At 48.3% G+C, this 13226-nt stretch overlaps 5 protein-coding genes across 5 annotated transcripts; 1 reads left to right on the forward strand and 4 right to left on the reverse strand.

The window, feature by feature from the left end:
• Positions 1-94: 94 nt before the first annotated feature.
• BC939DRAFT_392452 (uncharacterized protein) lies at positions 95-731 on the reverse strand (the record flags this gene model as incomplete). The annotated part of the gene is made up of 2 exons (XM_051552027.1): positions 95-352; positions 552-731. 2 exons carry the CDS (start codon positions 729-731, stop codon positions 95-97), a joined length of 438 nt encoding a protein of 145 aa, XP_051416524.1.
• Positions 732-1106: 375 nt separating this feature from the next.
• BC939DRAFT_525523 (SOR/SNZ family-domain-containing protein) lies at positions 1107-2850 on the reverse strand. Its single transcript, XM_051561319.1, has 4 exons — positions 2602-2850; positions 2352-2463; positions 2069-2175; positions 1107-1945 (listed from the first exon to the last, which is right to left on the reverse strand). The coding sequence occupies exons 1-4, from the start codon at positions 2728-2730 to the stop codon at positions 1334-1336; spliced, it is 960 nt and encodes a 319-aa protein (XP_051416525.1). The 5' UTR covers positions 2731-2850; the 3' UTR covers positions 1107-1333.
• Positions 2851-4171: 1321 nt separating this feature from the next.
• On the forward strand, positions 4172-7807 carry BC939DRAFT_438925 (regulator of chromosome condensation 1/beta-lactamase-inhibitor protein II). Its single transcript, XM_051553898.1, has 14 exons — positions 4172-4248; positions 4813-4839; positions 4989-5040; positions 5148-5195; positions 5298-5350; positions 5468-5495; positions 5590-5713; positions 5820-5894; positions 5986-6141; positions 6240-6312; positions 6409-6648; positions 6783-7264; positions 7360-7504; positions 7621-7807. The coding sequence occupies exons 1-14, from the start codon at positions 4215-4217 to the stop codon at positions 7671-7673; spliced, it is 1590 nt and encodes a 529-aa protein (XP_051416526.1). The 5' UTR covers positions 4172-4214; the 3' UTR covers positions 7674-7807.
• A 107-nt stretch (positions 7808-7914) lies between these two features.
• On the reverse strand, positions 7915-9457 carry BC939DRAFT_483066 (WD40-repeat-containing domain protein; the record flags this gene model as incomplete). The annotated part of the gene is made up of 4 exons (XM_051559162.1): positions 7915-8289; positions 8439-8792; positions 8969-9231; positions 9331-9457. The coding sequence occupies 4 exons, from the start codon at positions 9455-9457 to the stop codon at positions 7915-7917; spliced, it is 1119 nt and encodes a 372-aa protein (XP_051416527.1).
• A 1103-nt stretch (positions 9458-10560) lies between these two features.
• On the reverse strand, positions 10561-12880 carry BC939DRAFT_384171 (cyclin-like protein; the record flags this gene model as incomplete). Its single annotated transcript, XM_051551784.1, has 7 exons — positions 10561-10707; positions 10813-10986; positions 11253-11640; positions 11793-12109; positions 12217-12494; positions 12592-12688; positions 12800-12880. Coding segments are annotated over 7 exons (1482 nt in total), but the record flags the coding sequence as incomplete, so codon positions are not given.
• Positions 12881-13226: the final 346 nt, after the last annotated feature.

A 13226-nucleotide genomic window follows, 5' to 3' on the forward strand; every position in this document is an offset into this window, starting at 1 on the left:
CTCGTTCTACCTTTTTTATACGAATATGCAAAAAAAATGGATATAGTTATACTTTATCGAATTACTTTTCCAGAAGAAAAAAAACTCGCGCACTTTAAAGCGCCAAAGCGAACCATCCACAGATGAGGGTCAAACCACCCAGAGGTGTCATGGGACCCAACTTGAAGGTTCGGGAGAAGGTCTTGTTGGTATCCAAGATGAGTGCATAGATTGAGCCGGAGAAGAGGACGGTGCCGGCGAGGAGCAAGGGGGCCGCAAAGCGGCTCGTGCGGGCCATCAGCGCGGGGGACTGGGAGATCGCCAACAGGGCCACAGCATGGATCAATTGAATGTTTGCGGCACTGTTCCAGGCCTGTCGGCGTTCAAGGATGTCAGCACCCCCGTGAATATGAAATACGAAAAGCACGAAAGACATGAACGCGAAAACACACACACACACACACAAATACGAACATGGACGCAGGCAGGAGCACACGGGAGAGAATTTCAAATTGTTAGTTTGCAATTGGGGGTTTTGGTTCAAGCGGCGGTACAGTGGCGATATAGTTTACCTTGAGCTTGCCAGCATCACTGTTGACGCGTTTCTCGAGGCCGTGGGCTCCATAAGCGGCGGTCATCACACCTAATCCACCTGGATATTTGCAGAGTGATGATGATGCCCACCCGCGCCATCCAATGGTCACAAAATTATGGTCAGTGCAGCCCAGAGGGTAACCAGCACGGCAGTTCATAGTGATTAGGGCGGATGCTAAGGGAGCTTACCGACAATGGCGGCGGCGCGAAGATAGAACGTAGAAGACATATTGGGTTTGGGTCGTGTTGACAGTTGAATAGGCGATTAGTTACTTGCGTGGTATTATGGAGGGTTGGAGACAGGATGAGGAACAATCGCTGCGATGCGGAAGGAGTTCAGGAAAGAGAAGGGCAAGGGTTATCATGTGACGCCCTAGTTGAGTGGGAGTGACGAGGTAGAGACCCCTCTGACCTTGTTGCAAACTTCCCACGGTTTGCTGCAGGGGCAAGTCTCTTCATATGAAAGTTTGTCAGACGGGCATTATTGCTCCATTCCCCTGAGTCAACACAACTCAATTTCTGGGGGGGTTTTTTTTTTAAGGAAAAAAAGTGTTTATTATGGCTTATAGTTACAAAACGTCCGTTAAAAGGTGCAATTGCTGTCGATTCTAATGTATGATGGACTGGCTTGAAAGAGAGAAAAAGAGATGGTGTGTCTTTTGATATACAATGCATGTGTTTGTGTATACTTCGCTTGATAAAGGCTTGAATGTTGTTCAGTGGTCAATATCGACGATGGGATCGATGCCTCTCACGAGGTTTACCAGCCGCGCTTGGCATAGAGCTGGCCCTCAGGGATGTCCGAGATGTTAATACCGACCATGGCCTCTCCCAGATCCTCGGAGACCTCTGCCAAAACCTTGGGGTCCTTGTAGTGGGTCACAGCCTGGACAATAGCACGGGCACGCTTGGCTGGGTCACCGGACTTGAAGATACCCGATCCAACAAAGACACCATCACATCCGAGCTGCATCATCAAGGCAGCATCGGCAGGAGTGGCAACGCCGCCGGCAGCGAAGTTGACAACAGGCAAGCGTCCCAACTTGGCAGTCTCCTTGAGAAGATGATAAGGGGCCTGGATCTCCTTGGCATAGGTGAAGAGCTCAGCATCATCCATCAACTGTGCCTTGCGGATCTCGGCCTTGACTGTACGGCAATGACGGACAGCCTCGACAACATTTCCGGTACCAGCTTCGCCCTTGGTACGGATCATGGCAGCACCCTCGTTGATACGGCGAAGAGCTTCGCCGAGGTTCTTGCAGCCGCAAACGAAGGGGACCTTGTACTCGTGCTTGTTGATGTGGTTGGACTCATCAGCGGGAGTAAGGACCTCGGACTCATCAATGTAGTCAACTCCAAGGGACTCAATGATCTAGACCCAATTCAGCGGAAACCAATGACAAAATTTTTAATAAATATTTTTGTGTGAACACAAGTGAAGTGAGGGGCGCATGGATCAGATCAGGAACGCAAAAAATATGTTCTTTCTTTTTACCTGGGCCTCGACAATGTGACCGATGCGGACCTTGGCCATGACGGGGATAGAGACGGCAGCAATGATCTCGCGGATCATTCTGGGGTCTGACATACGGGCAACGCCGCCTGTTCGTAGCAAAGAGGGTTCATCAGTAACAAACAAAAAAAAAAAAAAAAAAAAAAAAAAACGTTGAGATGTGAGTCAAGCAAGATCTCTCTTCTTCACGTTGAAGGTATTGTATGTCGGAAAAACAACATTATGGTCCCATAGCAAGGATCTGGTGGGCGTGTTTTGATCGTACCGTTCTTGCGGATATCGGCAGGGACACGCTCCAAGGCCATGACGGCACAGGCACCGGCAGCTTCGGCAATCAAGGCCTGCTCGACGTTGATCACATCCATAATGACACCACCCTAGTATAGAAAGAAAAAATAATGATAATGCGGATCAGCTACTTGTACTTCTGAATTGTAATGGTCCTGCTAGCCCAAGCTGTCCCTGAATGGGCCTAGTTTGTGTGCCCTGTTGTTTTTGATGGTGAGTTGTCGTACCTTGAGCATCTGGGCGAGACCGGCCTTGACATTGAAAGAGGCGACCTCGGGGACCTCGGAGGCAGCAGAGAGACCGGCAACAGCGGCATTCTGAGCGGGGACCAGGTTAGTGGGGGTAGCGAAGGTCATTTTGCAAGTGGGAGGTGCGAGCGAGAGCGAGAGTGGGAGAAGAAGAGTAAGGAGCAAGAGAGAGAAAGAGAGAGAGAAAGAGAGAGGAGAAGGAGGGAAGGGAAGGGAAGGAAAAAGAGGAGGAGCACTCGAGCTAAAAAATGAAGCGGAAAAACCTTATATTCAGCCAGTGAACAGGCCGCTACTCTACTCAAAAAAGAAAAAAAAAAAAAAGAAACTGAGAAACTGCGACAGCTCCGGATGCAATTGGATCGATCCTGGGGTAATGGCTGCTGCTGCTGCCAGGCCGGGGCTGATTCGCTCGCTGCGAGTGTGGAGGTCTGCGGAGAGAAGGGGCATCATATACTCTGCGGCGACTTTGGGTCTATTGGCCACCAAAAACAATAGCCCGTCCAATTGAGTCAACGCTCAAATGGGAGTCTCTGTCCCCCGATTTCTTCCTTGGGAAATAATAAAAAAAAAAAAAAAAAAAAAAAATCGAACTCGGTGAAATGGAAAGGCAGGGCGCCCTACAAGATGCACTCATAGTCCTAGTGCGTCTACGAGCCCCGTGGTTGATCTCTTTGTCATCGTGCACCATTGGCGGTTGTATCTAAACCCCTTCAGCCATTCATTTCTGTCGCTCCTTCCGTCGTGACTCAAGTTGTCTCGTCTCTTTTTCAACAGTGCCTCGTTGGCCCTTCTGCGACTTCGATTTTCGCAAAGGAGGGAGGTATACGCCTCTCCGCGAACGAGAGATTTTAAATATTTCTTCCAGCATAGCGCAGTAAGTAGTCTAGGCCAAGAGCGACACATCCACCGTGGGAAGTTGCCTAGACTTGCTCACACACTCCTTCAACGTGCCTCATAAAAACCTTGGGTCTATGGACAGGCTGTGTCTGGTATAGACACCATGCCAATGTATATTCAAAGTACCATTACACATTCGTACATCAGGAATGAAGTCCATAAGAGACCGAGAATAATCTATTTGGCTATCAGTTTAATTTGACAGCCCATGCGGAATCCATTCGCCACGTTGAGCATGCAAGTCAATTCCAGCGGGAAATCCATGTAACTCGTTCACCCTGAAAATACCTATGGCTCAAGTTTGCTTCTCGAGGGAGTCTGTCGGCAAATGCACCAAGTATTTTACACGGATTTCCTGCAGGGGTTGTCAAACAAGACCGACAACCCAGGTTGCCAAATAGGTTGTCCCTAATAAAAAACACTTTTGTGGATCGTGTTGAGTGTATGTACAAGATATCTCCTCGAAAAATGCCATTGGGGGTTCTTTATCCTTTTTGCGTTCCTGAAAGCGATGTGCCTTGCCCAGGAATCGATCCACGTCCCGTAGAAGTGGCGCTGCTGCAGGTGTCACGCAAGGAAGGAGACCCGATCGTCCGTGCTGTGTTCATAACCTGAACAAAAAAAGAAAAAAGGAGGACACGTCTTTAGCCAACCAACCCAGACCAAACAGCACCCCACACTCCGCACAAAAAACCATGGCCACATCCTTTACAGACGAACCAGCCTGGGGCAAGTCCATTGAGCATTAACAGCCATCTTTCGCTTTCCCTTTGTTGTCCTCGTTCCCATCAACTCTGCCAAAAGATAGAGCGAATGAATTGCTCTCCTCATCCCAGCAAGCTTGTTTGTCTCCGGGTGGATGCTGCATGGTCCTTTTTTTTTTAAAAAAAAAATGCAATACCCCTCCAAGAGCCTCTGGAACCGACAGAACGCCGCCAACTTTTTCTGATTATTTGTTTAAGGTTCCCGCGCTTTCCCCCTGTGGCACGAAAATATGATCGCTATCGCCTCATTCGACATGTTTCTTCCTATGCTATTTTATCGCGTTGGGCGAGCATGCAGACCCGTGGACCAGCCTAAAAAAATCCAGCTGCCCTATGTTTTTTTGGGCGCGACACAGCCAGCCCTCATACCCCCAATACACCCAGTTCGTCCACTTTATCGGATGTAGCCACCCATTCCGCTCTGCGACGCGTCGCCTACGACTCCTATTCTATTCTATTTTTCCTTCTAGGAGGAGATTAGACATGCAGCAATATTAATACTGCTCCAAACTCATTTCCTCTCGACTAGGCAAGGTCCTCATTGCTGGTGGCGTTGGTAGGTCTATGCGCTTGTCTGCTGTCAATGTCTTTCGTTTTCTTTCAAATATTCTTTTATGAATCAAGGATTGCGGTAGTGACAGTGGTATCTCTCTCTCTCTCTCTCTCTCTCTCTCTCTCTCTCTCTCTCTCTCTCTCTCTCTCTAGACTGGGACATGATCGGCCGTAAGCCCAAAGCTGGCGATACTCGCGAACTCTTGTAAGCGATATGGCAAGGTCCCTTTGTTCAAGAAGATGTGCTCGATCTATGTGTCTTTTCTTCACACTTGCTGCTTCGCATTCAATGCGTATTCTCTATATCCTTAGACCAAACCTCGAGACCTTTCATCTTATCCGCGAGTTCACAGACTTGAAGTACGTTATTAATTGTTATGCTTGTATCTCTGTCGAAATGTTCACCAAAGTAAAGAAATCAGCAATTGACACCATATGCTTCCTGTTTCCCTTCAACAAAAGGATCGTCAAGATCGCCACTGGCCCCAATGCCGCCCATAGCATTTTCATCACAGGTGGCTACATTGTTGTCCTCAGCATCCCTTCACAATGACACCCTCTCCAAAAGCGCTTCATCTGACCAAATCTTTTACCGTCTGTTTGTTCCTTGTTTACTATATCCTTGCCTATAGATGATGGAGATGTCTGGGTTCTCGGACGGTAAGCAGGATGGCGTGTATTTGATTGCATTCGCTTCCAGCAGTTGATCGGCAGACTCACCCAATTCGACATTCTCGCCTTCATTCTCAAACAGCAATGAAAAGGGTCAGCTCGGTGTGGGAGACACGAATCCTCACCCCTTGCCAATGAAGATCCCCACGATCTATTCCTCTGCGGGTAACAAAAAATCTACCAACCTGAAGTTCGTCGATGCTGCTGTAAGTGCATTTTCTAGTTCCGTGTTTCTCTCCGTACCAAACTTCAGGACGAATACGTTTGTAATCCAGCTGTTAACATCCGTACATGGATACTTTGTTTAATTAGGTCGGCCGAAACCATTCAATTATCATTGCCTCCAACGGGGCTGTCTATGGCGCTGGAGACAATAAAATGGGCCAGGTAACGTTGCGCTTCGTCTTTATAATCATCACCTTGCTAAACGAGCCTGAGTTCCATTTCCTGACGAAAGCTATTGTGTATACCCTAACAGCTCGGCAACGACAACCTCAAGGAGCACCCATCCTTCGTACATATCAGCAGTCTTGGCAGGGAGAAAGGCGCTAGCGTTGCCTGCGGTGCCGAGTTCACGATGGTCTTGTCCGAGAAGGGTCAACTCTGGGCATTCGGATCACCCGAATACGGTCAGGTACGATTTCGCATACCACGCTTTGTGTTTGCTGTATTTGTCCAAGTTTTGTCTGCGGGGACACAGTCTCATCATTTGTATCTGCAATGTCGTCCCAGTTGGGAAACAAGACAAACGGCCAGTATCTTCAGCAATCAAACCGCCTCGTTCATATGCCTCAAACAAGTCCAGGTAAGCGTGTCACTTCATACGCTCGATCTCAGCCCACTTATATCATGGACAAGGATACTGACAGTGCCTCTTGTCCATTTTCGTTTTTTACGGTAGTGCTTGTTGCTGCGTTGAAGGATAAAGTTGTGACTAAGGTCCGCTGCGGCACCAACCACACATTGGCGCTAACTGACGGCGTGGTTTACAGCTGGGGCTTTGGAGGCTATGGCCGTCTTGGACACTCTAAGCAGGAGGATCTGTGGAGCCCCATGCCAATTGAGCAGTTTGCCGGATCCAACAAGATCTCGAGAGCGACTGATATCGCTGCGGGCAGCTCGTTCAGCATGGCTTTGGACGGTATGTTATCGTTCCTGTTATTTTGCATGGGTACTTTGAGTGCGCTCTTTATGTTTTTACTTTCTTGTATGTTTTAACATCGCTACATCGCTACATCGCTGTTGATTGGCGCGTCTTTTTGTTCATTTAACTAGGCCAGGGCCAGTTTTGGCTGTGGGGTAAATGGAAGACTACGGGCGATGGCGGTGGAGGAACGCCCTGGATGTACCCTCGCACCATGTACGATCTTAACGGATGGTCCTTCAGGGCGTTCAGTGGAGGCAACGTGACCCTGTTTTGCATCCCCACCTCTGAGCCCTGCACCATCGCCTGGGGTCAGGGAGCAATTCATAGCGAGCTAGGATACGGTGAGGGCGAGCCACGATCGTCGACCAAGCCCGATAAGGTCCGCCCATTGGAGGGACTGATCATGAAGGATGTGTCATGTGGTTTGGGTCATACACTGCTGCTGTGCAAGCCTGGGCAGGAGAAGTTGCAGGATCTGCCCAAGTGGCCCTTACTGGACGTGGAGGAACATTGTATCGAGTGTTTGAGCGCCGAAGATGAGGAGAGCATGTTATTGTGCGATAAATGCGATTCTGGGACTCACCTGCACTGTACTGTCCCTCGACTTCAGGTACGCGATAACCGCAGCTTTGGCCTTGACTTTATGTCATACTTTTCAATATGTTGCTCATCATGCGTTTGTAATTTTCATACGCGAATGTGTAGGCTGTGCCAGATACGGATTGGTTCTGCCAGGGCTGCACAAGAGCCAAGGAAAAAAACAGGACAAAGTCCTCGTCTGACGGCTCAGACCTTTCAAGCCAGTCTGCGGGCAAGACGAATGCTAAGCGCAAAGCACCCGCCGGCAAAGGTAACCAAGACGATATCGCCCGTTATATCTGTATTTCTTTAACTTGTTCTTTTGGTGCGAAAGCGACGCTTACAATATCTCTTTTTTGTAAAAAAAAAAAAAAAAAAAAAAAAAAGGCTCCAGCAAGAAGAGTAAGGGCAACCACTCGGACGACGACAACTCTGAATAACAGCAGTAGGGCATTACTATGATTTACAGTGGCAACAAAAGTCAGCAACGAGCATCCGAGTTGGTGCACGGTAGGCGTTAGGCGAATCTGAATATTTATCGAATAATAAAAATCGGCCGCGTTTCTTTCCATTCTTTCATGTCCATAGTTTGATCCGCACCCTTTGTTGTGCGCAAGGGATCATAAAATGTTTATGCCTTTTTATTGCTTTATGATATATTCGCAAACAAACGACTCTTCTCTAGTTATCAGTCATTCTGAAGACCAATGCACAGCCGTCATCCGAACCCGTGACGCAGGTGAGGCCATCGTCCGTCATGGCAAAACAGAGGACCGCATTCTGATGGCCCAGCCAAATCTTAAGGTTCTGACCTGTCCTTCCATCCCAAACCTGGACGGACTGATCCGCAGAACAGGTGGTCACCCAGGGCTGGCTCTTGTGCCACTGCAGCTTGATGATCGGGCCCTTGTGCTCGCACGATGTCCGGAGCTGCATTGTCTGCACATCCCAAATATTCAAGCGGCCATCCAACGACCCTGTTGCGGCCAGATGCAAGTGATCCGAGAAGCCAACTGTTTCGATTGCATCTGTGTGGTTCTCGAAGGAACCCAAAATCTGTGTAGCGTCGTATCCATGAGATGAAAAAAATAAAATAAAAAAAATATGAGGTTAAAAACTGGTTTACGATGCAGCAATCATTACCAGATAACGAAAAAATAATACTAATAACAGCAATAATAATAATAATTACTACTAGCACTTACGCTTCCGTTGTGGAGGTTGACTAATTTGGCCGTGCCGTCCGCAGATCCTGTCATGGCCAAACTGCTATCCTTATTGATGGCGAGGCATGTAATCACGTCGCTATGAAATCGAGCGTCGTCTGAAGTGATACGGTGGATTGCCGTTGCGGTCTTGGGATCCCAAATGATCAACGAAGCATCCTCCGAGACAGTGACAATCCGCTTGCCGTCCGGTGTGAACTGACCGCTGGTGACAGGACCCGAATGTCCGTTGAAGATGTTCATAAATGAACCCGAAGGCACGGCCCACATCCAGACTGATGAATCCGTTGCACCCGCGAGGATAATGTTGCCTTTCGGGTGCCAGTTGATCCACTAATTGTTGTTCCACAGCGTCATCGTCGTTTTCGATAGGAGAAGGGCGCGAGCAAAGAGCAAAGAGTCAGTTAGGCCACAAATATTTCTCCAGACAACAACAAGAACGAGAACTAAAAAATAAAATAAAAAATAAAAAAAAGACGAGAAAGGACGAGAAAGAATGCGACACTTACAACAACCTCATCGGGTCCCTCGAGTTCGCAGACGAATTCGCCTGTCTCGCTCTTCCAGACGCGGACCTTGCCATCCATTGATCCACTGGCGACATAGGTTCCGTCGACACTGAAGGCCACTTGTGTAACCGAATCGCTGTGTCCTCCAAACTCATAGAGCTGCTCGCCATCATACAACCGCCAGAGATAGCTCTTGTCGTCACCACCTCCACTCACGGCAATATTCTGATGGATCGGGTGTAATGCAACATCATATACTGGCTCTATTATGAGTGAACAAAACAACAAAAATGAGGGCGTCAGTATTAGAGTCCATGATGAAATCGAATAAGACGCGAACTGTGTGGATTTGACGCAAGTACCTTTGTGAGTGAAGAATCCCTGAACAGAATCATCGTGAAGCTCGACCATCTCGTCATCAACTAGGTTCCCGTCCTCGTCGTACTGCTGGGCCCCCTCTGCGTTCTCATCATCGTCCTCCTCCATCATATCTATGTATAGGCGATTTCAATTGGTGGCGATTAATTAAAATCCTCGCGTCCGAGTGCTCTAGAGGCATCGCCAGACCTGACGAAACTACAGTGATACTGAGGTAACGCCCACTTTATTGTCGTACGACCTACCTTGGTTATCCTCAAGGATCTGGACTTCATCGACCTCATCGGGGTCCAAGAACTCTTCGTGATCACTCTCGTCATGTCTTGTTGGTTCCTGCTACAAAGAATCAACATAATGAGGTTAGGAATCAGGTCTGTCTCGAGCGCTTCTGCTCGTCAAATGTCATCCTTATTAGGTATGCTTAGTCAGCTCGAGTACATACAGAATTGGACATAATGTGTATGGAACGAATGTATTATTGGTAAAGAGTAGTATTGGAGTGGAGTTGAGAGGGACAGAGCGTCTATGTTGCTTTTTTTTTTTTGATGCTTATTTATTGTGTGACGGCCACTATGTACCGAACTTTAAGCACATTTGTCATCTTATGGCCGCAGTCGCTCATGAACAGAGTCCTGAAATGAAAGATACACGTAGGCAATGGAGGGGAACGCCGTGCTGAGGACGATACGAGCGAGTGCGACTCACCAATCGTCGTACATGACGTCCTCTTCCTCGACCCGCTTGTATCCAAACCGTGCCTCCCACGACTGAGGGTCTCCCTCTGTCTCTTCCTCGTCCTCGTCCTCAGGAGCATCCTCAACCTCCTCCTCCTCCGCCTCAGGTCCAGGCGTCGCCTCTCCATCGCGCTCAGCCCGACTTCTCGACTTTGGAGGCGCTATGATTTCATCCTCGTCATCATCGCCCACTATTAGCGAACCCTCTCTCTGTATCGATGACGATCCAAAGCTGCGCTGCATCGACTGCTCCCGGGAGACCGTACGACTTCCTGTGGGTGTAGCAGAAAACTTGACGCTGCCACCCTTGTTCTTGATCATCCGACTGACTGAAGAAAGGCGTCCAGGTCGAGCAGATCCCTCGCGACTCCTAGGCACAGATGATTGACGTGACCTGGCTGGAGTCTTGATCAATCCTGGTTCCTCGAACATTGATTTGATGGGTGCGGGCGAACCTCTATCATAGTTCGTAGGCTTGGTGTCAAACAGTTCGTCCATGGTCTCCAAAGCAGAGTAGTTGATCTTTTTTGATTTCAGTCGAGGTAACTTTGGTTGAAGGATATTCTTGCCAGCCTCCGCTGCCGAAGTGTGTGGTCCTGCCGTAGTATTGCGCTTGACTTTCTTGCGCTAAATAGACAAATCGACAAATAAAAATTGGTGCGTTAGATGTCGCTCTACCATATCGAGGGTTGACATGTTCACCATTACGATCCAAAATGGTGTCTAGCTTACGCCCTTCTTGTTGTGGTAGATACCCATCTTCTTCTCCATCTCAATACGCGCACGCTTGGCCTCTTGTTCCTGGAGATACTCCTTATTAAATTCCATCCAGACCTGGGTCTTGATCTTGACCTCTTCTTCGTTAAGAATGATATTTTCAATCTCTTCATCGTCCACGTCATCCAGCTCCTCAAATGGAATCTGCTTGCGCGCCTCCTCCTCGGCTATATATTCAGCAAAACATAAAGTATACAGGTAAGTATATATTTTTTACGATCAAAGGCAGTAATTCAGCGAAAGGCAAGTGCGAAAGGAGACTTACCATCCAGCCGGGCTTCCTCTTCCCGAATCAAGGGGTTCTTCATAGCCTCCTCGAGCTCTTCTTCCATCTCCTCTTCGAGTATGTCGTCTTCAGCCTCTTCCTCGCCCTCTTCCTCCTCCTCCTCCTCTACCTGCTCTTCTTCCTCTTCCGTATCGCCTTCCTTTTCTTCCTCCCCTCCTCCTTTCCGCTCCTGGCTACTAGGGCCATTAGGAATAGGGGCCATATGCTCCAAGTCTGCTGTGCGCGTTCCGGCTGTGGTCTGGGATTCAATATGGCCGGGCTCCAACACCTCCGCGCCCTCCTTGACCTGCTGCAGATCGACTTTATGTACCCTCCCTCCACGTCGAATGATCTCCTGGTTAACCTCATCTTGTTTCTCTTCGTCTTCTTCCAGTTCCCAGTGACTCCTCTTCCTGGATTTTTCAAACGAAGGCGGGTCTGCCGCATCCTCTAGCCATAATTCCCGGAAATCGGCTACCGTTAACTGACCAGAAGGTGTTGCTGCGAATTCTTCCAGTCTACGATGAAGTGCAAGAAGGAAAAATAAATAAATAAATAAATAAATAATAATAAAAAAAAAAAAAAAAAAAAAAAAAGCATGCTGTTTAATAATCACAGTTTTGAAACAAAATAATTCAGGTCATATATCTTTGACCATCAAGCAACGAACCGTTTCCTCAATGTTGCTTCTCCGATTTTAACAACTTGAATGATCTCTTTTGGCGAGCGTCGGTAGTGATGCATTCTAGCTGCGATCAAAAGACAGGCGCCACAGATACCGGCTGGCCTGCGGCCGGTCCTGATCCAGTCTCGGTCCATGCGTGACACCAAGCGGAGGGCATCGTTCGCCACGCGTTGAGTGTCCTCACCAAAGTCCAGCATTGTGGCGAATCGAGAAATGTAGAGTGAAGGGTCGACGAGTGGCAGTACCAGATTCAGCTGTTTTGTAAGGTGGAGAAATGTCACGCCCAACTTGAACACATTGAGCTATAAACGAATGTTCATCGGATAGTCCGTTGGAGACACGATTAGTATATAGGTCAAACAAGTCAGTTCGAAGATATTTCTGCAAATGTGTGGTTCACTCCTCATACCTGGAGCAATTCCGAGAAATCGATCAACATGTGCGTCGTCCTTTCGTTTCTGCAGACAATGTAGAGACAACAGGCGACGACATGTTCACTTCGACGTCCTTGAATAAAGTTGTTGGTGATGGCGAGGTTGAAATAGCGTTGGGCGACCTCGGCGTGATGCTCATTCAGTTTGAGCGCGACAGCCATGGCAGTGATACGTCTCCTTGCCGCATCCAGCGTCTTTTCTCTTGATTCCTGACTCGTCTGTCTCCGTCCTGGTCCACTTGATCTTGCTCCAGCTAAAGATAACGCGCAAGTAGAGTGGACAGGTGTTGGCAAGAGCGTTCATTTTGTCCGCATCATCGGATAGAAATAAAAAAAGAATGGGCTGTGTACCTTTGCCCTCTCCGACAAATGTTCCTACAACAGACGCTGCTCCGCCGCTGCCCTCCGAGAATGAGATCTCTGCAATGATAGTGTTTTCTTCCAGGACCTATGCAGGACAAGAGGGTGGGTAAGAAGGAATGAAGATGTTAGTAAGATGTACACTCCAATTGACTGTATCAATTGATTATCGGAAGCGCAGAGCCAATGTTGTACTTACTGTTCCGCATTGGGTACAGGTGGCATTTCCCTGGCCAGCATCGTACTCGATACTGTTTCCACCACAATGTGGACAGGCCATGGCTTTTTATGTGAGGATATGATTAATTGAAGAGAGAAAAGACCGAAAGACGTTGATGAAAGGAGAGCGGTCTTGGTTGAAGTACGTTGATGGTCGCTAGAAGTGCTAGCAAGTTGAAGACAGGGCGGTGGGCTGAGTGAAGAAAAGGGGGATAGATTACAGGAGCAGATAGAAGTACAATGTGAATGGCAGGTTCGAAAGATGTGGTCCAGGAGTGACAAATGATATGAGGACAGCAGGTGATCCGTTTTGAATGGTCGGGCCGAGTAGCGATGGGCTGATTGTCCGATGAGAAGGAGTGGGGTGGAGAGAGGTATGGATGGAGCTTGCCCTGTAATGGTCGAGT

Source organism: Gamsiella multidivaricata (assembly GCF_025024155.1).
Source record: "Gamsiella multidivaricata strain RSA 2152 chromosome Unknown BC939scaffold_6, whole genome shotgun sequence".
Taxonomy (NCBI): Eukaryota; Fungi; Mortierellomycota; class Mortierellomycetes; order Mortierellales; family Mortierellaceae; genus Gamsiella; species Gamsiella multidivaricata.